Source organism: Micropterus dolomieu, linkage group LG15 (assembly GCF_021292245.1).
Source record: "Micropterus dolomieu isolate WLL.071019.BEF.003 ecotype Adirondacks linkage group LG15, ASM2129224v1, whole genome shotgun sequence".
NCBI classification, from domain to species: Eukaryota; Metazoa; Chordata; class Actinopteri; order Centrarchiformes; family Centrarchidae; genus Micropterus; species Micropterus dolomieu.
Window position 1 is genome coordinate 7,704,284 of NC_060164.1, and position 26,868 is coordinate 7,731,151.

General features: G+C 43.8%; 1 protein-coding gene across 1 annotated transcript; it reads right to left on the reverse strand.

Moving 5' to 3' along the window:
* ptk7b (protein tyrosine kinase 7b) lies at positions 1 to 26,792 on the reverse strand. Its single transcript, XM_046071398.1, has 21 exons — positions 26,717 to 26,792; positions 25,953 to 26,052; positions 23,441 to 23,811; positions 16,283 to 16,385; positions 15,817 to 16,001; positions 13,835 to 13,982; positions 11,405 to 11,535; positions 9,474 to 9,740; positions 8,992 to 9,128; positions 8,698 to 8,833; positions 7,918 to 8,037; positions 7,433 to 7,582; positions 6,985 to 7,132; positions 6,434 to 6,561; positions 5,468 to 5,668; positions 4,451 to 4,612; positions 4,060 to 4,292; positions 3,880 to 3,960; positions 2,612 to 2,763; positions 2,295 to 2,473; positions 1 to 1,991 (listed from the first exon to the last, which is right to left on the reverse strand). Exons 1-21 carry the CDS (start codon positions 26,790 to 26,792, stop codon positions 1,831 to 1,833), a joined length of 3,369 nt encoding a protein of 1,122 aa, XP_045927354.1. The 3' UTR covers positions 1 to 1,830.
* Positions 26,793 to 26,868: the final 76 nt, after the last annotated feature.

The window sequence follows — 26,868 nt, forward strand, 5'->3', positions numbered from 1 at the left end:
TAAAAACACTGTGGACCTTTATTGACAGCAGCATGTATACTTTTGTATATATATCTGATTACTGTGAACATTTGCTGAAGCAGATAAAAAAAAAAAAAAGGTCTAGGTGTGAGTGCCTAGCATTCATAAAAACAAAACATTACACTAAAAACAATGTATAAAAACATGTTCATAAACAAAGGCCATTGCATTTGATTAGATAATGTAAAAAAAATAAGAAGAAAAGAGGGAAACAGTTAAGATAATCCTTCATTTACCAGGCACTTAAATGAGTACTGGTGACCAGCAGTCACTCTTTTGACCTCCTTTGTACTTTGTGTTAGCATTTTCAGCTGGTTATCAGACTGAACGCACACCGAGATGGACCATGACAATGATTACATAGCATCAGAGAAGTACCTTCCTATTAGAAACATAGTTAAAAAAAGACAGGACCTTCATCATAAATAAACAGGCACCTGCATGTCCTACTACACAACATGATAGAGATAAAGAGGGATATTCTTTTAAGTGAAGTTAGTGCATGGCTTCTACATTATGTACACATTGCGTGGACTGATGGTCCACTTTGCAGCGCTGCACAAAACAATTGGACCGGGAGGGAAACTGTGATTGGACCTCTGACAAAATGCTGCAGGTTAAACACAGTGATAGGCTGCATCACTGCAACTGACACGACATGATCATGTTAATGTGGTATGAGTATTCTTACCCATGGGTGGTCACCAATAAGCACCTCAAAGTTAATACAAGAACAGAACATACTCAGCAAAACATATAGAGCCCACACTGGCACAATCTCATCTATTCAATATATTCCTTGGCTATGAACTTGATCTTTTTCTTCTTCTTTTTTTAAATGTTCCTGAAGTGTTACCATAACATGGATTACTTTTTCCACAAGTTTCCTTACGTCGCAAATCACGAGTGTAACAGACGACGAACCTTCATGCAAAAGCCCATTCCACTTCTTCTTTGAAGGTACACTGTAGCATGGGAACAGTTCAGTGCCGCACACACATGCGCGCGCACACACACACACACACACACACACACACACACACTTTGGATGACGGTGGTGGGTCCTTGGTGGCCTGAGTAGCTAGGCGTCTCCTTCAGGATTAGAGTGGCAGACCAATTGAATTTTAACAGACCCGTTGAAACGATCTCACTCAACACACAGAATATTTAAGAAGCTTCAACGCTCCTCTGAAGTCACATTATGTCTCACTTCTCTTTCAATACAGAGGACTTGACAGAGCAGTGGACCTAAATTTCGGGGATGTTCCTAATCTTCTGACCAATAATTTCTATTGATCTGAGCCGGTGAAAGCACTGTATCTAACATCCCAACAGAGCATTTGGATAGCTGGGTGAGTGTGTGTGTGTGTGTGTGTGTGTGTGTGTGTGTGTGTGTGTGTGTGTGTGTGTGTGTGTGTGTGTGTGGAGGGGGTAGAGGCACTGAGGTTGTGAGGCTCTGTGAAACAAAGTGTCTCTGGGACAGAGCGGCTGCATCCGGGCAGGCAGGGTTACAATGGAACGACAGACAGTGACTGGAGGGGGGAGTGTCATCCATGCTGCGGTTAAGGCAAACGTAAACTCCTGCCACTGCTCACATGAAGCCAATTACACAAACGTGAGTGCGTTTCCACTGATGTAGCAAAGAAGTCTTACCCACACGTCCACTGTTTGAAATGCATATACAAAAAGGGTTTTTCTCCTCAACCCTCTTCCCTGAAATGTGTGAGACTAATAATCCAGCATTCCTGTCTATATTTTGGGGGAAGGGGGTCGTTCAAAGTTCCCCTCTGATGTGGGGCTATGGTTGACTCAGACTTTGCTGTCAGAGGGCAGCTCTCCCAGGGTGTGGACAATTTCAGTGAAGGAGGGACGCTCTTTGAGACTTAGCGCCCAGCAGCGAGCCATGAGCTTGGAGATTTTGGAAGGACATCCGTCTGGAACGGGCAGCTTCAGCTTCCCTGTCTTCAGAGCTAAAGGTGCGGAGGGCCGGCAGAGAGAGAGAGAGAGAAGGAGGTTAAACTAAATCAGGAACATGGACACACACATGTGGCTGTTGACAGAAAAAATTCCATGTTGTGAAATTGAATGATGTAATTGATTTGATTTTTCCCTGGAGAACTGATAGCACACCACCTCTCTATTTTACATTCACCTGATAAGCCAAATCAAATCTAATGACCAATAAGGACATCTTTTATCTTGAAAGACCTTCTCATCTTGTGGGCTGAATCAGGACTTAGACTAAAAACAAGCAGCTAAAGCGTCATACTGACCTTCCAGCACCTCATCGTCACTGAGTTTGGTGTATGGCATTTCCCCGTGGCAGAACACCTCCCACATCAACACCCCAAAGGCCCACACGTCAGACTTGGTGGAGAAGTCATCCTCAAACACAGACTCTGCTGGGAGCCAGCGCAGCGGGATCCATGCCTGTCTGTAGTGGAAGTACTCACTAGAGAGAAATGACAAGGGTATGGAAACAACTAAAATTAACCAGATGAACAGGGACATCTCAGAATTTGAATCAAGCCATTTATTGTAGTTGGAGACTAAAGTGGGTGAGTATTATAAATCAAGTTTTCTAACAGACCTGTTGTAGACATCCTTGCTGAGGCTGAGCGACGACACTTTCACACGCCTCTGACTGCTGATCAGACAGTTTCGGGCGGCTAGGTCTTTGTGAACGAAACGGTGATTGGACAGATGCTCCATCCCATGAGCCACCTGGGCACAGATGGAAACCTGAGGGGAAAGAGAAAAAAACAATACTGTCAAGGTAAAGTCACTTTGATAATACTTCGGCAGAAGACAACAGCAGACGTGACCATGGTATTACTCGGTTAGATGAGTTAGTTTGGAATAGTTCAACACTGTGGAAAAATGTCTCCTCTGTGTGGTGGAAATTCCTTCGAGTGAATCAACTCTTATTGAAGAAGAAGGTTTCAGCACTGTTTATTGACGGCCGGTCAGGGAGAGTGACAACAGCAGTGCAGGGAGAGAACACAGTGTAGTACCAAACAAATCTTAAGATTCATCCTTGGTTCACAATATTTATCCCTATGCTATCACATCTATGATGTCTTCCATACAAGGTCATTCTATACTGGCCGAAATATGTGTAGCCACCCTACTGGATGTAAGTCACGTTGGGATCTGGAGGTCACATGTATTGCATTCTAAGCAGACAGTCCGTCTGTAAATATCTAAGATTGAAGAAGTACACCATATCTCCTGTCCTTGGCTGCTTAGACAATGACTTGTTCCTAATCTACCCAGCTTTCACAGTCATGCACATACAGAGAAAGACAGCTTGGAAGTGGCCTGAATGTGACATGTGTATGACGCATACCTCACCTTTACCCACACTGAGCCCCAAAAATTCCCCTCACACTCAGGTTGCCTGGCAAAAATCACAGTGACACAACTCGAGGAAGTCATTGGCACAGAAACTGTCCAGCACGTAACAGTAAAACCATGGCTTTCTAATTTCTACACTTGGGCTGTTGTATGGATTAAATGAAGATGTAATGTGTTAATTTGTGAGCTTTAGAGGTACTGGTAGGTGGATTCTTTTTTTACCTCTCAACAGACCCATGCTAGCTGTTTCCCCATTTTGCATGTCTTTATGCTAAGCTTCACTAACTGTCTCCTGGCTGTAGATTCATATTTAGCGTCCAGACATGAGCGTGGCACTGGTCCTCTTAACTATCAGCAAGACAGATAAATGTGTGTAGTGTGTTCTCCCAAATGTCTAAATATTGCTTTAAGGGAACATGATCTGTCAAAATGAAACAAGGGAACTGATCTCAAACATCAGCAATCTTTATACGCTTAAGATGACCAGCATTCAACACTTACTTTGGTCTTGGTGCTGATAGGCTGAGATTTGATCTTGTCATCTTTGCTTTTGGAAATTCTCAGGAACTGCTTTAGGTCTCCCTGGTGTGATAAAAAAGAAGGGAACATTATATCGGGTGAAAAAAACATATACACTTCTTCAGTCCTTGTGTGTGTGTGCTTCTATTTCTGAGTGATTACCAGGTCATAGTACTCTAGGATCGAGTAGTGGGGCTCTGCCTCCCTACACAGGCCCAACAGGCGGACGACGTTGGGGTGGCTGAGCTTGGCGAACATTTCAGCTTCGCGGCGGAAGTCGAGCTGGAGCTGTTCATCTCGGCTCTGCAGGCTCTTCACCAACACCACCGTCTCCTCCTCGCTCTCCTCGATACCCTTAGCTTTGCATAGCAGCACCTCACCAAACTCCCCTTTACCTGAATGAACATTCGCACACCAGAGAGCAAACAACGCTCAAAAATCAATGTGATACATCTTGTTACATTCTGTTATAGCTTTATGATCAGGTCACGTTCCATTAGAGCAGAGCACAAGGACATTCATTCTCAGTTCATAAAAAGGACAGTCAGTCTACCTAAAGTAGTGATGGTTTGTAAGTTCGCTCGAGGAAAGTGGAGCTTATCATTGTTCACATGGCTGTGGCGCTTCTCGGTTGTTGCCATGGTACCCATATTGGTAAGTGCCACCTCTTCCTGGATCTCAGCAGTGGTGTGGCCGTTTTGTTGAACGGCCCCTCCTGAAAAAACACAACACACATCCCACAGGGTCAACAGACATGTCGAAGACATAATGCAAATCTCAAAGGGCATTAAAGGGCATCCTTAAATGTGACACGTGTATCTAAATAGTGTAAAATGTATTCATTATTGTCTTGTTAAGAAAACAAAAAACAAAACCAACACTTGTTGCTCTACTCAGCCAAATCTAAGATGAGTTGAAGTGTCAAAGAAGATGTCTAACAAAGAACAAGTTTAAAATGTGGAGCAAAGAGTCTGTTTAGAAGTTACATAGAGTAACGTGGGATGTTGTATGAGAAAAATGGGTGCCTACACTATTGCTCCGTCCCAATGCCATACTATGTTATACAGTAAGTACTATATAATAATCTTCAGAGTATACTGTCTTTGCAGTTAGTAGTTGAGCTGTCGAATACAAGTCAAAAAGCGACTTAGGAATGTCACAAACAATTAAATTCCATAAAGACAAAAACAATTTGTAATTTCTTGTGTAACCATCCAGATTTTTTCCAGCTATGAGCAGCTTCTCCATCTCCTTGTGGTGCACCAACACACACAAAAAAATGAAGGTTTTTCGCATGCATATTGACTGTTTAGAATATACTTCATCGAGTCACTTACACAGTCAAGCTCTGCTCAGAGTAAGTGTGTACTATGGAACGTTTCATCAAATGCATCTGAACTTGTGGCATTTTACATGTTACATGTAATACCCAGGATAAACACAAGATGGCAGCAAATATCCTAAAACTTTCCAGAATGCCTCAAGGACCAGTTGATGGAACATCGACTACTCCCCTGACCGCCTGGCTGATTTTACAACTGCCTGACCACAGATTCTAAAACATTCTCACCATTGAGACACTCCATCTCTGGCTCCTCTCCGTCCTGGCCTTTCTGCAGTCTTTTGGCGTTGCGTCTCTTTTTGCAGTAGAACATGAGCCCTAGCACGACGATGATGTAAGCCACGGCCGCTCCCACTGAAAGACCGATGGTTTGGATCATCTTGTAAGGAGCCTTGTCCCCATCTTCATCAAAGGCATGCACTGGTTTTTCTGTTGGGCACAGGCAGCAATTGTGGTCAAAACTAAAAATGCTCTGAGATACAGGATGTGTTATCTTCAGAACATCCAAGTCTTTAATCAAGATCACATATCCTTTCCATTTTGTTGAGTTAGTATCAGTTTTAAAGTAAAATATAAATGCATTTGAAAATAAGAGCTGCAAGAGTGAACGTGGAAATACAAGATGCAAATATGCAAGTCACTTTGAATCAGATGTTGCAGTTATGATTTGCTTAGTTAAAACTGTCACAAACTACTGTGCTCAAATTGAAAGCCCTTATCTGTTTTATTTAATAAAAAAGGTACATGCACTGAATGTTCACACAGTTACTACTCTGGCTTTGTCGTGCAGGGCTGTCACGCTAACCCTGATAAGCTACGACAAACATCTGTCTAAATTCAATTGTCTCCTACTTTGAACTAATCATGAATACCATCCTGCTACTTTGGAAGAAAACAACTTGATGTGGGCCACTAATGCAAGTGTGTGACTGTAATTTTCAGCTTCAGTCAGCACACAAGGAGCCACAGAGAGTGAAGCGTTATTAGATCTAATGTCTGCCCAATCCCATCACCTCAGTGACGGCCGTGGCATCAGAGATGTGGCTGTGGTTATTAACCTGTCGAGATGGATGACGGGCGGAGGGTGAAGGTTTAATTAATGCCTTCATGCTTAACTCGGGATGGCGGCCCCACACATGCACCTTTGTTCATGATAAAGGAAGCCTGCGTAAATATGCTATGTGTTAAACTCACCAACTACATACAACTGAGCCACGCGGTCTTTGATGCTGCAGCTGTTTCCGGCCACACACGTGTATCTGCCGGTGTCATCTGTAGTGACGTCTTTAATCAACAAGGAGCCATTGGACATCTTTTGTAACCTGGAAGAAAGAAGGGAGGGGAATGTTGAAGGAACGACGGATGGACGACAGAATATTAAACTGTACATGTACAGGTGATGCCACACTGTCAGGTGTTATAACAGAGGATGTTCACCTGGACAGACACCTGAATAATGAACCACTCATGAATTTCATGCACACTTAAGGGAAAGTACAAGAGCATTTGTGAATGTGACAAAGTTATCTTCAGTCACTATTATGTGACACTTAAAAACAGATCTGTTTGTACAAACGTTCTGGTTTGAGCCCCATTGTATTCAGGTGTATAATACTATATCACTATATAGACAAGAAACTTAAATCAACCCTGTTTGGAACATGTAATCAGAAACTGTAATCCCAGTCCACAATGTTTGAGCCGTCTAAAAACAGATTAAAAAGACACATGAGTGTCTCATTTACCTCCCGTTCTTACTGATGTCCAGCATCTTGTCTTTGACCATCCAGTGGATGTGAGGCTCGGGGTCACCGGTTGCCTGACAGTGCAGGATGGCTGTGTGACCTTGGTATACCGTTGTATTCTCTGGTTCCACCTTAAAGCGAATGTACACTACATGTGCACAAACACATATACACAAACACACGCACATTAATACACTTATACCACAACCGGGCCATAACAGTCTCTACAACCCAAATGCAATTCATTACTGGCCAATAAAAAGGCCACCAAAAACACAATAAATGCTGCCGTGTTTGTCGCTTGATGAAAATTATCAATGATTGTCTCCTCATAAAACCACCCTTAAATGTACTCACACCACAAGCGCTTTTAATGTGTGGCTAACATGGTGGCGTGACCCTTTCTTTCATAATTGCCTGCTTCCAGGACGATGAGTGAGTGATTTACCGGCCACAGTGAGGGTCACCACGGCTGTGATATTCCCCTGGAGGCTGTTGGAGGCGAAGCAGGTGTAGTTGCCGCCGTCGCTGCGGGTGACTTTGGTGAAGTGGAGCTGGCTGTTCCTCTGCTCCACGTGAGGCGGCAGCTCTCCTCCGTCTGCAGGGGGAGACAGAGAGACGCGCAGGGAAGGTGTTGAGGGGGTTAGGAGGGCTGAGCCTGGTGCTGCATGTGGAATTCAAGTGGTTGAATCGACTCCATCGTGGCAAACACAGATGAACCGGGGAAATGATCCATGATGATGATCAATCTTCCTCACGCTTGTATTGTTTGCATTTTATTTATTTGTTTGAGATTATGCGCATATTTCTTGTGCAAACAGCAGTTGTGATCATTGTTAATTTGCAGATCTTTCCTTAAGAAAGTGTTAAACAGTTAATCTCTTATCTGATGTAAACTAGTGTGAGCTCAGGTTAAGCCAGCGGCGTGCACACCTGTTTTCATCCAGCGAATGGTGGGGATCTGTCTGCCTTTAGCTGAGCACTGGATGGTGATCTTGTTATCCAGCTCAAGGCACTGAGCAGGCTGGGGGGTCGGGGTGAACTTCAGCTTCTCTGAAACACAAGTCAAAACACCACACACGCACATTACCCATGTGGTAAACACAGAGGAGGGGAGGGGGGATCGCGACACATGTCAAAGCCTCTTTTGTGCAACTCACACACTAGATGAAGTACAAATCATGTTCAGACACATTCAGGGGATTGTGGCTACTTGCACACACAAATCTGATTGAGTATAAAAACGGGGTATATCAGAGGCTGAGATCATACAAACACAGAGAGTGGCCAGACAAAACAGCGACATGTCAGGCCATCTATCAGTAATCCTGTAGAAGCAGAGCCAAGCTGATAGGAATTTATCAGGGAGAGAATGTGTTAAAAATGGAGGCTAGAATAAAGCTGCCGTGCATGAGTCATATTTTACACCTCTGTGGGTGTCCTGCAGGACGCCCAGAGACACAACATGGACATGCTCTTTCTATTTTAGGAAACACACACATTCACACTTCACAAGCCCACAGGCACGGCCACATTTGTTTTACACTTTCTCTCAATGCTGTGTTGCTCATTATACACTGGACATGATTTCACTCGTTACATGTTATCTTTCAGTTAGTCAGGGGAATAACTTCAAGTACATGCTCAGTAAGAAAAGTGTAATCTACTGTGTATATATATATCGATCAACTGAGCAATTCCCTCACAGCTTACCAAGCACAATAACTCGAGCCTGCCCAGACAGTCGGCCGCCATCAGTCTTGGTTTCACAGCCGTATATCTGTCCGTCATAAACCTCCACATTGTTGATCCTGAGGGTGCCGTTAGAGAACAGCTTATAACGCATGTCCTGGGGGGGAAAAAAAGTCTTTATTTTAAAGTGAAATCTCTTATGTCACACAAAAAAGCAGATATTAGGCGAGTTTTCCTCTGCTAGGTATAGATCTAGTGTATAACACTCTGTGTGTGTGTGTGTGTGTGTGTGTGTGTGTGTGTGTGTTGACTGACCTCTGGTGTGATCACAATGTTGTTGCGGAGCCAGGTGACCTCAGGTTCAGGGTTGGCCTGAGCGTGACAGTGAAGATAACCTGGTTTACCTTCCTCTAAGTGGCTGTCCTGAGGCCTCACCACCCACACTGGGGCAGCTGTAGACACACACACACAGAAAATGCATTATATCAGCACAGACATTCTTCATGTACCCAGACAGTACATATATCTCTTCAGCCATATGGCAGGACTATACAAAGTGTCAAAGCCCATTGGCCAGTCTAAACATAGTTATTATCTGTGTCTCTGGTTCCAGTGTTCGCACCATGATCCTGAAATTAAAGAACGTGGCTAAGTGTACATAAGTGTGAATGTAACATAATCAGGCTTTTTTTTTGTTAAACTGTATAGAGGCATTATTCAACCGTTTTCACAGAGTCTCCTTGTGACACATAAACCGAACTTATGTGTCGCTTTAAAGCCATCTGCGTATGACTCACTGGCCACAGTGAAGGTGACCTCCAGTGTCTTGCGCCCTGCCTTGTTCTGGGCCACGCAGGTGTAGGTGCCTGAATCTCCCTCCTCCGTGGGTCTGAAGACCAGATCCAGCCCTTCCTGGTGCACTCTGCCCTCTGTGGGCACCCGCTGACCTGCTCTCTCCCACCAGACCTCGGGCTCAGGTCTGCCACGGGGGGCCGGGCAGGCTACCCGCTGGAAGGTGTCCGCTGTGAAAACCTTCGACATCTTGAGCACCATGTCTTCTATCTCTGTAGCGGAGAGCAGAGAGAATGCTCAGCGTGAAGCGGCAATTTGAATGCAGAAATTGATTTCCATTTACAGAAGAACCCAGATAATCATCTGTCTTCAAAGCCAGTGAAGCATGTCTGATTTTGAATTTCATGAACAGCCCCCAGCACACTTAATTCTAGCTCACAGTTCTGTTCACAGATTTCCTGTCTTGTTAGGAAAGGTCCTCTGATTTGTAGCGTGGGCCACAGTAATTAGAGAACAAAGCGCACAGTAGGCAAAGTGAGTATATAGGTTATATGGGAATTAACTGGGGCCTGTGAGGTGGGTCATATCAAAACTGGCTGACCCTATACAGAAAGTGGAATGTGATCTGTGGTACAAAGACTCATAAGACCTCCCACTACTGTGTGGTTCAGTACTGTGTCCCCCAAATGGAAGTCATTAATACTGTATTGGCCGACAACACACTGAAAGCTGGTCAGTGGCTTCAACCTTCTACGACTCAGATCTAAATCAATTAATGAGAACAGAAGAAAACACATTTCTCAGCAGATGAAAGAGAAGTGGTGGGGGGAGGGCAACGAAGTGAATGAGACAGAGCTACGATAAAGTGAGTGTTTAAACTTGTCCCTAAATACTGACTTCTACTGTGACACAATCCCCTATAATGCCTGCAGGGATTACCATCAGATTAAGTGAATTAAGGTATTTAAATGGAGCTGTGGTTCACTGGGTTAAAACTGCACATTCAGTCGTACCTCGTAATCCAAAACCCTTGGGGAAAAGCAGGCTGTTCTGGAGGAATAAAGTACTTGGGACTGTGAAATGCACAGAAATTCCAGCCCTGAGCTTATTCAAAATATTTGACTTGCATGTACTTGCGTTTCAAAATGATGGCTGATTAGTAAGATGAGAAGATACGACAGTACTACTACATTGTTCCAGCTTTAATCTCCAGCAGCCATTTAAGTAGTTAATTTAAAAGGAGTTCCCTTTGGCGTCATCATTAAACAGGAAAAGAGCAGGTGCAGTATGTGCAATGTTAAAAACAACTTTGATGTGTCTGGACTTCGATTACTTATATACAAATATTACATTGTTCTAACCTGTATGCATAACCACAAACTCATTTTTGTTATGTTTTGTTATAATTTTAAATTGGTTTAACACATCTGCCCATTTGGAAGTAGTCATTTCTGACAAGTACATTTTGACTGAAAATCACAGGGGCAGGTCTAATGACATTTCACAACCTCATAATTACATACTGCTTGTTATCCAGCTTGAGTCATACTGGTCTCTTAACTAATTTTTTCTTTTGCCGCTTGTTTAGCCAGGAGCGGTTATACTCTGGAGAGAGCTTGTTGAGCTAAACAAGCTTGGCAAACAGCTGGACGGTTGGAGGAAATAATATGGAGGGGAAGCAGGAACATGCTCGAGCGCAGTGTGTGTAGTGGATACAGCTGGGCCGGATGTCAATAAGGGAATGTGATTATCACTGGAGGGATCTGGCTCTAAGTGAAAGAGCCAGAGGAAGAAGGGAGGAAAGAGCAGAAAGAGATGGAGGGCAGGATAAATATGTAAGCCAAATGCCCCTCTCACACTCAGATTACAGAATCACAGGTGTTTATCTCTCACCAGTTTAACAACTGCAAATGTGTGTGCGCTTGTGTGTGTGTACCAGCTATGAGGAGGGAGGCCTCCAGTTTAACAGGGGACCCTCTGATGCCACTGCCAACACACTTGTAGGTCCCTGTGTTCCTGGGCTTGACCTGGGTGATCAGAAGTGTGCCGTTGGAGAACAGGATCACACTGTGGAGAAGAAACAGATCAAATAGTTTACACTTCTGGCTCTGCTCATTTTTACTGTCTCACTATCATTGACAAACAAACAATGTGTCACTCTTTATTTGTACAGGAAAGCACATGTCACAGAAATGTGTAACCCCCAACCACCACCACATCGCTCTCAGATGGCCCCTAAAAATAATTCTTAGCATTTGTTTTGGCCTGCTGAGACAATGGAATGAGTGCCAGAAAATTTTGGCTATTTTAAAATAGCCCTATTTTTTGTGCTTGGCATGTGCTATCTGAATTGCCCTGATTCACTAAACCCATACCATCTGCTGCTCCAAATAGGTTAAAGTAAATGCTTTTTTGTCCACAGAGCACAAAGAAAGTGTCCTACATAGTGAGTTCATTTGCACAAATCTTGTGCTTTATGAGGCCCATCCTGACGGCTGGCAGGCTGGAGGGAGTATCAGTGCCAGTGATGGACAGGATGAGAAGTAATTAAAGGCTGACCTTAAGCCAGCTTCAGGGATGACAGACAAGAAGTTGCACATCCCCCACAGCCAAGAAACCAGCTCCACGGGTCGGACAACATATCACGACTATATAAGACAAAGTCATTATAAAGCTCATGGGAAAATTGAATCTGACTGAACAAGCTACTAAAGAAAGCTGGCTCTGTGCTGGGGTTTGCTCTGGAGCCCCTGGAGTTGGTTGTGGAGAGAAGAATGTTACACAAACTGTTTAACATCATGGACAACACTTCACATCATCTGCACAACTTGCTGGTCCTGCTGGTTGGGCAGCAGAGTGTATTCTGCTGGAGACTCCTACAACTCCGCAGTAGCAAGGACCGTTATAGAAAGTCATTCCATCTCAGATTTGTAAATATATGTTGTAAATCTATCTATCCATCAATCTATCTATCGCAGAGAGGAATAAGCAAACGGCACTGCTGGATGCATTTAGGGTGCTGTGTAATTCCAGAGAAGAGTTTTCCAAAAGCAGGATTCATCCAGGACTATCTGGTTCTGCACTGGATTCCCTCAGGAGGGGTGATATTTCTGTGTCATCTCTTTTCTTCTTCTCTGTTCAGTAGTGGCAGGGAAATGAGCTTTGGGAGCTTGTGTATGCTTCCACCCGAGAGAGTCCACAAGTCTGTGGAACGTTACCTTACTCATGAGGAAAAGGTCTGAAATAACCACAAAACAAAACGAACAAAGAGGTTTTTTTATGGCATCATCTAGCTACATGGGATCTTTCACATTTTGTCTCCACAGTTGGTTTGACCCACGGGGCAGAATTTCTTCTGTCTGCAAAAATAGCCTTGAGCTTACGCTTTTATATTTTACAGTTGTTTCACACTTATGAGAAACAACCTACATCAAGTATTCACACATAATCGGGGGGGGGGGGGGTTACAGTGCAGGTGCAGACAACAGACGATATCCCCTGCAGAGAGCTGCATTCCTCTGGCATTATATCAGCCCAGATCAATAAACGCAAACAAACAGAAAACCGGGCTGCCTTGGAATACCTTAACTACAAACAGGTTTTTAAAGGAGACTGTCTGTATGTGTGTGTTTATGTTCACACTATATTACTCATCCCTCTGCAATCCTGGTGCCGAGTCATCACTTCCTAGGTGACCAAACCCACCTCTGACAAGCTCATTACACAAGTGACTAACTATTGATAGTGGAGTCATTCAACTCCTGTGCTCACTGAACACATAATCACTTTAAAATAATCGAAAACCAGGGGCTCACTCTCCACGCAGAACAGGCTGCCTATGATGGGACTGTGTATAAGCACGAGGTGCTGTGAACCCTGAGGGTATCCTTGGCACTCGGTATAGAAATTGGTTATTATCTAGTGCCTCTATGCTTATAGGGGACACGCTGGTAAGCTGATTGTAGCTTGAGGGGTTTTTCTGCTCAACGCTGGAGAGCTGTGAAGTCCTTCGTGATAGGCTGGAGAGAAAGGCTGTGTTCAAGTGATGTATAGTAGACCACAGAGAAACTTTACAGTTCTCTGTTTCAGTAATAACATTCCTTAATGTGCAATTGGTCTTGAGCGTGAGTTGTAACAGCATACACAGAGCTGAGACCCCAACGCAAAGGTTCCACCTCAATGAGTTCAGAGGAATACCCGACTGCGGCTGAAGCTTATGTAATGGTAAGTAAAGAGAGGGAATGAAGTGAGAGCAGGATGTGGGGGAAGTGAGAGGGAGAGGGAAGTCCGAGAATAAAGAGTGAGAGGGGGAATTCTCCTCTTCTCTTTCAGAGAAAGAGAGAGGATGATTTAGCTCTCAACATACCGAGACTTGTTTGCCAGCAGCTCGTTTTCGTGGTACCACTCCAGCGTGGGTTCCGGCACAGCGGTAAACTGGCAGTGGAACATGGCCTCCTCGTTCTTCAACACCACCTGGTCCTCAGGAGTGACCACTGGTCGTGGAAAACTTTGATCTGTTAGAGGGATAGAAAACATCTGCAGGCATCAGACCATCAAGTTCCATCTGCTTGACCATCGCACCAAACTACTCCGAGCTTTATTAAAAGCTGCCAACAGCAGCGAGTCGCCGGTGAGCAACCAGCCTTCAGGTGGCCGTGTGTGTCAACACCTCAGGGGCCTCTCAGGGAGACATAATGAGGTCAGTGAGCAGACTCTGCCGCTTATCTGGACCATCATCTCCTCCTTTTTTTTTTTTTTTACTCTCGCCTCTCTGTGATGCTCTAAGGACACGCTATTCCAAGAAATTGGGGTTAGAAGGACTCAAGTGGGGTCGACTGATATGGAAACAAGACAAATCTGTACCTGAATGATCAAACTGATATCATTTAAAAAAGGTAAAAAACTAATTACGCTGGACATTTTGTATTTTTAACAATGGAGGTTGCAGGATGATTGCACAATTTCAAATCACCCAAACATGCATTAACTGCATAATATTTTCCTTCTATTCACATACGTTTGACCTGCCCTCTAACTCCCCTCCTTCGACTAACACTGGACTAGGCTGCTCTGACCTGCCAAAACCAGAGATTTTGTACAGTAAAACCTAGAGGAGGAGTAATTACCACACAGATTTTTGGACATTGGTATACTCAGAATACAAAGCTGAAGGGCGTTGAGCTCGATATAGAAAACGGGAACATGAAAATACACTTAATCAAGGTTTACGTGTGAGTATTTTCAAATCTGAAAAGCTAATGGATGTATGGTGCCAGCAGCAGCATTAGGATATGGCTACTGGTCGGTGTGAAGAAAAAGAAAGGCGTGTACTCAGAGCACACATGGCCCACCCAGGAAGTCGGCATGGAGGCTTTAGCTTAAAGAGCTTGAAAACCTGTCTAAATCTGTCAGCCTTTCCTTAAGGTGAAGCTCTATAGAAGAGCGGAGGGTGGCAACATGGTAACTGGAAACTCAACAATTATCCGTCCTTCCTTCAGCCAGGTGCTAACCTAGCGTGCCTTTGTGTGTGTGTTACAGGTGGCTAATTAGAGTGGAACAGGGCATCAGGTTTCTCGCACAGATGTGCGGCTGTATGGACAGTGCTAAGTCTGTGGTGTACTGAGGGGATAATACACAGGTGGGGTGCCCCACACACACACACACACCAAATGTTATATTAAGAGCCTGCAGAAAAAAGAATGATCTGCTTATACAACACAGTACATCAAACTGTCTGTGAAAGCTACGGTTACGCGGTCAGATGAACAGAATGACGCTGCTACTGAGGGAGCTGATGTTACTGTTCGCTCGGTAGATATTTATGATGTTGTTTCTGTCTGTGTGGGTGGTGGAGTGGGAAGGTGCTAACACACTCTCTGGTAATCACATTAGGGACTCCATCACTTTCTCTTCCTGTTCTCTCTGTCATCACTAATGGTCTATGTACCGCCGCCGCATCCTCTTCACCACACTTACCGGCAGGTGTGGAAATATGGAAAGATTCACTGAATGCAAATCGCTTCTTGTTAAAGTCATTTTCAAGCAGAAATGCTAAAATTATAATTGGTTCTAGCTTCTCTAACATGGGGATTTGCTGATTTTCCCTAATTTATATTATTGTAAAATTGATATATTTGAGTTTTAAGACTCAAGGGAAATTATGAGGGACATTTTCACTATTTGATATTTTATAGACTAAAAGGTATCTCATGGGAAGAGCAATCAAGAAAATAATTTGTAACTACATCTATAGTAAATTAACCATTAGATGCAGCTCTGCAAGCAATTAGAGTGGCATAGTATATAAGCTCAATACACCATCTTTTAAGCGCACACACCCCCACACACCTATAATGTTGAGAGTAAAGTTGCTGCTGCTGCAGACGTGCCCGGCTGCATTCTTGGCACAGCAGTAGTACAGGCCATTGTCGTCTGGACTGGCACTCTTGAAGGTGAGTGTCCTCTCCTTGCTGTTGATCTGATGGCTCTTCTCGGTGAGCTTCACCCCGTCCTTGAACCACTGGCATGTCGGCCTGAGAGGGAGAAGAGGATTTAAGAGGATTAAAGAGGATAGGCATGACAGAAGTTTAAGAGACGTAAGGACAAAAATGGGGAAGAGCCGGGTGATTGATGAAGGCAAAAAAGAAGACATCCAAAGGTGAGGAGAGGGGGAAACATGACGAATAGGAAAAGAAGAACATAAAGGGCATCAGAGAGGCCAACGAGGACAGAAGAATAGTTTTTCAGTACAGTCCTCAACATGATCCTTAACCCCGTGAGCTCTGAACTTGAGGTGACTGTGGAGGAAACTCACCGTGGGTGTCCATCAATATGACAGCGCAACGTGACCGGAGCTGAGCTCTCGATCTCCCCTTCTGAGGCAGGCTCCTTTAAAGTCACACCACCACTTTCTAACCCTGTAGAAGAAGAAAAACAGAGGAGAATGTTAGCGGGAGGGAGCACAGGAGGAATAACTGAGGAGAAAGACAGGAGGAAAAATTGAGTTAAGTGCTAGTGGGGGTAAGCAGGGACTTGGGCACATCCCTATGATAGCACTATGACTCAGAAACTGAGACAGCAGAGAGCTACCACATCACTGGGTCAGCTTACTTCGGCGTACCACTGGCCTGCACTTACAGGAGCAAGCTGGGACTTTACAGTGCTTTTTATGGACATTTAATGGACAGTTCATTGACTTACTCTGTTAAAACGGCTACTCCGCTGTCAGAGCAGCCCATAAAAATAGGCAGAAGGGAAAAGAGCAACTAGGCAACAGTAAACATGTTTTAACGTTTGTGCCATGGCACCTCCCAGTAACAATTTTGAAAATGCAGGAACAGGTCATCCTTCACAACCTCTTCAAAACCTGATCAGGTGCATCTACTTGAGCTAGACACTTAACCCCTAGTTGCCCCAGAGGCGTGCAACCTCTGACATATATAGCAATTGTAAGTCGCTTTGGATAAAAGCGTCAGCTAAATTAATAAACGTAATGTCGTAAGTAAGTCCACATCACTGCACCGTGGAAGGGGCTAATGCCGCAACAAAGTGATGAGAGGCATCACTCACACAAGCAACATGAAACCTGATCCATTGTGTCTGAGTGACAGATGAACAAAAGAAGGACACAGATGGCGGGAAATTGATCCACAGTGGTCCCCTGAATGCATCACGGTGCAGTGAGAAATGAGGGATAGTGTGGTTTTGCCATTAAGGGTTTGACCAAGTACACAGGGATATACGTATATATCAACTACATACAGTAAGTCAAGAAATCATCGCAGCAGCCAATCATTCTTACATTCTCCTAAAAGAAGGGGTAACATATGATCATTTTTCAGTGCATGAACCTAGTGAGGCATCATCGCTCTTTCAATAAACAAAGGACTGTGGTGTCTCCTGTAAGCCAAGCATCTTTGGTGTAGCCAGATATTCAGTGTCAGCCAAACAAATCTGATGTGAAGGAGACACTGACAAAAATCACTGACTGCTGTTAAGTTAGATACACACCAAAGTCTACTATTATTTAGAGAGACCCAAGTAGTCTCTCTCTTTGGTGAGCAACACCTTAGATTTGGCTGTAACACAGCCTTAGTGTACCTGGAATTCCCCTTCCTTTGCCGTGTTCACTACACAGATCCTTCATGTTTGCACTGAATGAGAACCAGGGCTAATTGTTATTTATGTGATGATACATAAGTTGTGGTTGCATGACATGCCGTAACTGAACACCCGGCGTGGTAACTGGGTGCTGAAATCCATTCACTGAGAGAGCATGTTTGTTTGGGCAGCCCTGGTTCCTGAGTCCATGAGGGGTTTGTGTGTGTGAATGCAGTGTGGGACATTCCATCATGCTGATCTTCATTATGACCTGTGCCTGAATACTGTGGCTGCATTTCTGCTGCTGTTTGGATCATCTATGAAATATGCATGGCATGAGCCTCCACCTGGGACAGCGGTGGAGTGAAAGGAGGGGGGGACGCAGCACCACTGTGAGGTCAGAGTGGGCGCTAGAGGAAGACCTGTCACAATGAATTACACAGCGCCTTGGCAATGCTCTGCACCCTGAGGGATCATGGGAAACGGTCTCTACAGTAACATGGCCTCCATCCCTCTTGCTTATCTCTCCATCTCTGCCAGGCATCGCTCATTAGCTTCCTCCTAAAGCAGATGCGCAGAACAACTGTTAAGCGTGTGTGTATATCCTTCTACAGTGGAAAAAACGTGTGTTTATGTGTCTGTTAGAAATAATTGTTTGTGTATATATGTGGTGCTGAGGAGGGAAACACAGTTGATGATGCTGTGCCCTTGAGCACAAATGCACGCCTGCAAATGTACTCTTTGACAGTTCTGCAGAAAATGCTAATTGATTGTGTTTCGCAGTCAAGGCCATCCCAGTCAATAGCTCCAGTAGCTTAGTGAGGAGGAGAAGGAGGTAGTGATGAAGGCCATCCCAGCTATAGGTACCTGGGGCCAGACACTCAGACAGACCTGTTATTAGTGCAGTGGAAGCTTAAGGGGCCGACAAAACCAGAAGGGGAAACAGTGAGTCACTGAGGAGGAGGAGGAGAGGGAGATGAGAAAAAGTTTGATGGAATAACAAGTGTCACCTGCAGTATCGCTGACATTTTATACACGAAATCAAAGAAGTTGTTTTAACAAGCCTCGAGTAAAAGGTGGGTGTTTCCAGTATCAGGAGGTGTCAAACTGTCAACCTGAATTTTAAAAGTTATTCAACCTACAGATTTTAACCTTGCAGTATCTGGTATGTCTTGCTTGGGAAAAACACTGTCACCTTTTTACATTTGTAAGAAATCTTTTATATTTCAGCAGCATGAGTATGAAATAAAAGCAAAAAGAAGTGGGTAGTGGTAGTAGGGTGAGCGTAAAGCGACACCATGGCTGAAGAGACAAGACCTACATAAAAAAGGAAAAAGCCATCACAGTGAAGGGTACACTGCTTGACCTCTGTGACCTGATACTCATTGGAACAATGAGCACTTACCAACACAGACACATACACAGCCTTGTGGCTGTCTAAAGTTTCTACCACTCCTGACCAGTGTTGGACAGTAATAATATTCGTTTTCCCAGTAACTAGAAGTGTAATGGATTATTATTTCCAAAACAGTTATATTATTACAGTTACTAATCCTAGTAACGCCTCGACATGAATGCACGACTGTGCAACAGGTCAGCGGCACCGGACCTCATGTTGCTCAAGTCAGCTGTTAGCCAAAAATCTAAAGGAACGACGGAGAACGTGGGAGAGATGTGTTCTTTCAACAGCTGTAAGTAGCTACTGCCATTATTGTGTCACAGTCTAAGATGCAAAGAACATGGTTGTCCGTTGTAAACTTTGTGCGACCAGCAAAAAGATTTTAACCAATTTTAACCACATCTAAAGCAGCACAGCAATGTGAAACTTAGAAAGAAACTCTGATCGCTACTTCCAGTGATGCTAGGACTCGTCGGGAGAGTGTGGCGTTCGGCAACGTAACGTTTTGTATAAACACTGAATACTGCTCATACTGCTCTTATAACTAAAATACGAGCAGAAAAACAGTAGTTCAAAAGTCGGGATTTACTTGCTTTAAATATTTTTTTTATTTTCAGCCGGTGGCTTAAGAAACATTATGTGTTTGTAAAAAAATATAATCCTTGCTGCTGTTATAAATATATTAGTAGTATTAGTAGTTAAAAATTCGAGAGGGACTGCTTTTTTTGAGGGGGGTAGTGAAAGTAATATAACAACATAACGAGTAATGTAACTTACTTTTATAACCTAGTAATAAGTAATATTATTACTTTTTAAAGGAGCAATAAGTATTACATTACTTAGTTATTACAATTTCTGATTAACTTGTCCAACACTGCTCCTGACCCCTTCGGTTCTTCATCAGGTTAAAAACATTTTTAACCAATTTGTCCTGACAGTCACACATTCTAACCCTTTACTCCGCTCACAGCTCCATTCACAGTTCAGATTTCTCCAGCTGTCCACTCGACAAACAGAAGGCGCTCTTTCATAACCTATTAGTGGCAAATACTTCACCGTAATCCCTCTCAGAATGTATGACTAAATGTTGGAGCAGGCCTGGCAGCTAAAGCCATAATTAGGGGTGTATAATTATTATGTTGGAGGCAGAACAGGAAGCTCCATCAACACGGGAATGATAACAGATGAATTGTGAGGATATTGTCAAGGCAGATGCTTGGACCATTCATCGCTCACCGTACCAAAAGACAGTTGTGTGTGTGTGTGTGTGTGTTTGTCTGTTTCACTCAATGAGCTGATTTTTGCCATGGAGAAGGGTTTCTGCAACAGAGAGGCAGGGTGGATTGTGTTATCCAGGGGAGTGCTAGGGATATGATTTGACTGACAGCACCATATGGGTATGGAAATAACTAAAACATGTGGCTGAGTGGCTTTACATTGAAAACCTTGTTTTAAAACAAGTGACCTAGGACAGTCCTGGGAAAAGCATGGCGGACTCAGCTTGCTGTTTTAGATGAGGTGTTTTATCAGCTGTGGCTGACAGAGGTCAACAGGCCAGATGCTGCTGCTGTGACACGGCAGAAAGAGGAAGAAGAAAAGGGAAAAAAAAGGTCACCTGACCAAAGGCACTCTGCAGGGGAGAAGCTGAATGATGGAGCCTGGGTCATTAAGCATGAGGAGCTGCATGTTGTCACAAAAGACGAGGAAAAAAAAGTTGCCGGAATTACGACAGGATGTGAAAGAGTGGAGGTCAGTCAGGATGCTCTAAAATATATCCGCTGAGCACGAGGACACGTGCTGGGTGATTAAACCAAGATGGCGTGTGTGTGTGTGTGTACTTGTGTGCAAGAAGCTCTGTGATTAGTAATATTAAATATGCAGGTAAATTTCCTGCTTGCCTGTGTTTCTACTGTACATTTTCCTTCTTCCTACCACCAGCTGTTTCATCGCTTTCCAAAACAATCAGTTAGTCTGCATATTGTTACCGAGAGTCAAGCGAAGCGTTGCCTCCAGGACCAACAAACATGCTGACAATAGTGGTGCCTAAGCCTGACCCCACTACTGGAGGCGATCTCGGCGTGGAGACACAGTGACAGGGCGGGAGGGGCGGCTAAAACCTTTGTTAGTGAAAACAGAGGGGGGATAATTACTCCAAATAACTCTCAACTGGCAGGATTTGCCCACCCACCATTGAAAACAAGATAAATTAACACTCTCTCTGAACAGGGCGGGAGGGAGGCAGAGGGGGAGCAATCTGGTCTAGTACAGTCCATGTACAGTCCATATGGAATACCCCACCCCCCTTACAACCCACATTTACTACTACGCACGCAAACTAGCCTACACATGAGCGAACGTACATGCAGGGTTAATGCCAGAGGGGGCCTTCACTTTTAAGCTGCGTGCGGCTTTATCGCCTGTTAAATGTATGTTGGGGAAATATGAGAACGTCTGTTGTAACATGATCCGATCCACCTAAAGTGATTCAGATTATGGATCCAGCCTTCCTGCGCATTATGGCAGAGATATAAATGCGATGATATACACATACAGATGTGGCATACAAAAGGGTTTAATGGATGATTTATTACTGTCTGCTACTTCACCTTGTGTGATTCAGAGAAGTGTGTGCTTTGCGATAAATGATCTTGTTTCTCATTATCGGTGGTTTCTTTTCTAGAGTCATTCCTGGGGAGTCCGCTCATGCTGCTGTATTCTTATTGAACTGATACAAAGCTACTGATCTTACAATTTCTAGCAGATTATTATTGCACAGTGCACTGATAACGCTACATCCATTAACATCTGCCCCTCAGCTATCCATCTGCTGCTCATATCTGCTTGATGAACTGCATGTCATATCTGAAAAGGGAAAAATGTGTTTTCAGTTTACCCAGGATCACACTGCTGTCATCACAGTGGATTTGCGAAAAGCCTCTTCAAGCAGCCAATTTCAAAGGCCTCCTTAAATGTAAACTAACAGCAAGCAGGTTCTTTGCTACGCCATGGATAAACTGGTCAACTTAGTGACACATTTAAGACGAGAAGAAGCCTTGCAACTACACTGGTAATCAAGCTGTACTTTATTTTAAATCTAAACCACCATATTTTGACTCTTTCTAAATATCTATTTGTGTGAGCGCAAGGCATACAAATATATTACCTCACTTTAGTGGCCATATACATTTCCATGATTAAATGAGTTCAGCAAGAAATTTTTTTTTTTTAAATGAATACAATCCCTTACTTCCAATAAAAGTAAGCCTCCTTTTTCTAATGCGTGGGAATATTAAGGACCTGGCAGATAAGTTTATACTGGGTCATGATGGCAGCTCTTAAGAACTGGTCCTTCGCGTCTAACTTGTTTTTTTCCTTTTTAATCTGTGGGAGTATGTCAGTTGGGCTTTACTGACACACTAGATCATGTTAATTGCATCACATAAAAGCAGTTTCCTTCAGATCAGACATGGTTTCAAACCGGATGTGCTTCTTTGGTTTTTCTGGCTAAAACTTCCATCATTTTGAGTTTGTGTTCAACATCACAGACCACAAATATCCACTGGTCGAGACACATCATAGAGCAGGGGTTAAACCCCTGCTCTCTCCTTCCGGCCGTCCCTCTCAGTAGGTCTCTCAGTTTGCTACTAGGAGGTCTGGACACTCATCTGCTCTTGTAATCAGCCTTTGAACAAGTAACTTCACCACAGAGAAGGACCTCCCTGTTGAATGTAGCTAGAGAGGACAACATATTCCAGATGGAGCCATTTTTCATTCTGCTTTGCTTTTTGTTCTCTACTGCCAGCAGTACAAACTCTGTGTTTGTAAGACACAAAGGCCTTTCAGTAACAATTGGTACCTGAGGGCCTTCCACAATACGTGAACAAGGTTGTTATTTATCCCAAACGGGGATGTGCAGAATTCCCATGGCTTCCTCTGAAACTTAAGAGGGTCATTGAGGTTTGCTTATGGGGCTAAACAACAAAATTAAGGTACTAGCGTGCCTCGCCATAATGGGACAAAACGTTAAGAAAGTGAAAAGCCTGACATGAATAAAAAGCTGGAGCAAGAAGGGCAGTGTTCATTTAAAGCTAAATAATTATATAGCTAGAAAGCTAATTGCACTGCTCAGTAATTCCCAGACAAAAGCCTTTTGATAGTATATGGGAAAAAGAGAGAGTGTTGCACAACGGAGAAAGGGAAGATACACGCAACAAGAAACACATGCTCGGTGGCACACATATCCAGTTTCCTTTGGAGAGAGGAAGCCACAAAGAACAAGCCAACAAGGTGGAAACATTCCTTCAGCTCATACTACCTGTCATCTTATACTGTGACTTTTGTTTTGCGTTTTTGATCCAGAAACTGGATGCACACCCTTGTCACCATTATGAAACCCTTTCAGCTGGCGAGGGGTTGTTTTTTTGTTTGTTTTTAAAGAAAGAGGGTGAGAATGGCTAGAAATGAAACACTCACACTTGATATTGAAGGAGGCATTGGTGGAGTGGAGTGCCTCTCCTGTGACCAAGTTTTTTGCAACGCACTCAAAGTTCCCAGCGTCCAGTTGCTGATCCACAGCGGTGAACTTGAGGTTGCTGCCCTCCTGGAAGCGCCTCTCACTATTTTCCAGGGGCTGGCCGTTGTGAAGCCAGCCGTAGCTGATGTCAGCCGGATCGCTGACCTCGCAGCGTAGCATGGCGCTACGGCCGTGCAAGGCATCCTGGGACTTGGGCTCCTTGGTGAACTGGATGGCAGCGGCCTGGATGGACAGAACTGGAATTGGAGGGAGAAAGAGAGAGAGAGAGAGAGAGAGGGAAAGTAAAAGAAAGGGGATTAGAATGGGGCTGCTGTTAACATTTTACTGCTTTTTCCGTTCATTAAGTGTATGCCATAGCGACCACTTAGCCTTGTGCAGGAATGTGATGCTTAGACAATACAGACTAGCTGTGAATTATTTTGTCGTAAAATTATCCGACCCAACACAGAGAAAATACCTTTTCCCATCAGTGAGGGTGTGACGTGAGTGGGTGATTTAACAGTCACTCACTCTCACTAACACTAACACACTAACACACACACACACACACAGTCTCACAGTCTGAGCCTCACAGTCATGTGCCATCAGCTCAGGGGGAAACTTCTCTCAAACAAGACACGATGTGTTGCACGCACACATCTTCACGCACACTTAAATCTTTATTTCCCCTCATGATGCTGTGTACAAGCTTTGTTTTGTGTGAGAGACATGTTTTCTGCTCTACTTACCCGCATCTCAGCGGAGAAAATGACAAGAGGGTGACTACGGCTGGAAGAATACTTCAGTCATTTTGATACATTACAGTTATAGTAGAGATCCCTAGAAACAGAATGGAGTCATATTTTATGATTTTTAACAGACTCCTGGATCACCAAACACAAGTGTTTACAAAATCGGCAGTTTTAACGTGCACTTATTCGAGCTCACTGTAATATTGTCGTACACCTCCACCTGATAGTTCTTGTGTCTACCTCCTGTTGAAAGACCAAACAAAGGCCAATATATTATATTTTTATTTCAGTTTACTAATGTGTCATGGCAAGCTGCACTCATGATTGCTGCTAATTACAAAGATCTTGGTGAGACAACAGAAGGACTCCAGCTACACTCCGTCATCTTGTTTGAACCACTACCATTGTGAACTACTCATCGGTGACCATCTCCACAGAGTATCAGGGCAAGCCCTCATTTGCCCTGCGCAACACAATGTTATCATATCTGATGTCAAGGTTTTTTATCATATGGAACTGCCCACCGCTAGAGTCGATTGAGCATACCTACACCTGCGTAACGTTGTGTGTGGTGGTCTTCATAGCCTCTTGCAGGACAAGAGCCGAGTAAAAAGGGGATTCTTTCAGTAATGTTAAATCAAGGAGCCTGCTGAAGATGAGCCAAGGTAATTCCTCCATCTTTGACCCTCCTCAACCTGCCGCCTCTCTTCATCAGGCTCACCTTTGTCTGAGCTGCAGGTGGCTCGAGCTGACAGACTGGCAGGCCGGAAGAGACACAGCAACACAGAAAGGCTGGTCAAACCCGACAGCTAGAGAGGCTGTGGATAGTTTTTTCTCAAATGCCCCCTTACTTTAAATTTTACAGACAGGAGGAATTGACATACTTGACATTTGCACCTTTTCAAAGAAGAGCAGGAATAAGATACAGAAATACCTTCTTTGTTACATGCAAGGTAGGTAAAGGGCTCAAGCTGAACCTTAGATCACCGGAAAGTGTTGAGATATGCGTTAGGGATTAAGATACTGCGCCAGAAATATGGAATGTCTGGCATTATCTTGAGTGTTTTTGTACATGAAAGCCGATAGCTGAAGTAAAGAGGTATCTCTTAACTAAACACCTTCCACACTGATAAAACCATCACTAATCTTGTGTTAAAGCCAAAACACACAGCTGAACGCCTCCATGCTCAGCACGTCAGCAACTGCAGAGAAGGCAGCTAAAACATTAGCGACTCCTCCTTTATGTAAGGACACAAAAGCAGGATGCACTGAAGACAAGAATCACAGTTAAATTTTTTCCTACAATGAGACAAATCCACAGACACTTGGAGTGATGGAGATTAGCAGAGGAAATGTGTCCCTTCAAGGCTCAAACACAAACATGCTGTCTGACAAGGTCACTGCATTTGTAAGAGGCTGGAGCGAGCTGAGAAAAGGGTACTGTACAAAAGTTCCCAATGAGGATTTTACTGCCAGCTATGACATTAACATGAAACCTGCAGCACTTCTCTAAAAGCCAGAGAAAAACCACTTAATGTGTCAGACGATCACCGTCTCTGCTGCACAACATGTCTCCTTTCTTGTGAATGTCCTGTTGGAGGGTAGAGGTGGGAGAAAAAAAATTCGACTCTTAGATGCTTCCTGATGCCGACGTGGAAGACGTGGTTCTGACTGGATTAACAAATGTCAAAAAAATCAAATATTTATGTTGATTGATAACCTAATGTTGATGGAACGCAAAAGGCGGAACTTGCGGAAGTACAGCGTCCGGACTGTCTGTAGTGTTCCCCTGTATTCGGCACATCCCCACACATCTGATACTAAAATATCAAACAATCATTAATGATTTTAATTCGCACACCGTGCAAGCGCGGTAACACTTGACGATTGTGTGTGTGTGTGTGTGTGACAGTGAGTGAGAGAGCGAGTGAGTGAGAGAGAGACACGCTTACTGTTTTGTTTTATTTAATTTATTATTATTTTTATTTTTTTTAACACAAACACACATACACTTTGATTAGTTTACGCTTTAATTACTTGTTTAATGAAATGTATGGGGTTGATTGTTCTTATGTAGTATGTATGATGCTTTGGCAATATTGTTGTTACAGATTCATGCCAATAAAGCTAATTAGAATTTTGAGAGAGAGAGAGAGAGAGAGAGAGAGAGAGGAGAAAGTTAGCAGAGAAAAATATTATCTACAAGTTTCTTCCTGCTAGTAAACGTGCAGTGTGGGTCACAGTGTGTCCGTTAAAGGGGACCTATTATGCTGCATTTCCAGCCCTATATTGTAGTTCTGTGACTCCTGTATGGTGGCTTTGCATGATTCAAAGTTCAAAAAAGTATTTTCTACCTTATACTGGCTCTTAATGCTGGCCCTCATTTCAGCATCTGTCTGAAATAAGCTGTTTATGCTTCTGTTTCTGAGACCCCCCACTCCAGAGCCCACTGTCTTCTGATTGGCCATTGTCTAATGTGTTTACCAGTTTGCTGCTGGGATAGGTCTGGATATTCCTTTGTGGGCGTGGCCAGCATGCTCTGCCTGGCGCAAATGACCATTTTTGGAAATACCTGTGCCATTAGTAGAAAAAAACAGTTCAAAACAGTGTTCAGAACGGGGGGGGGGGGGGGGGGG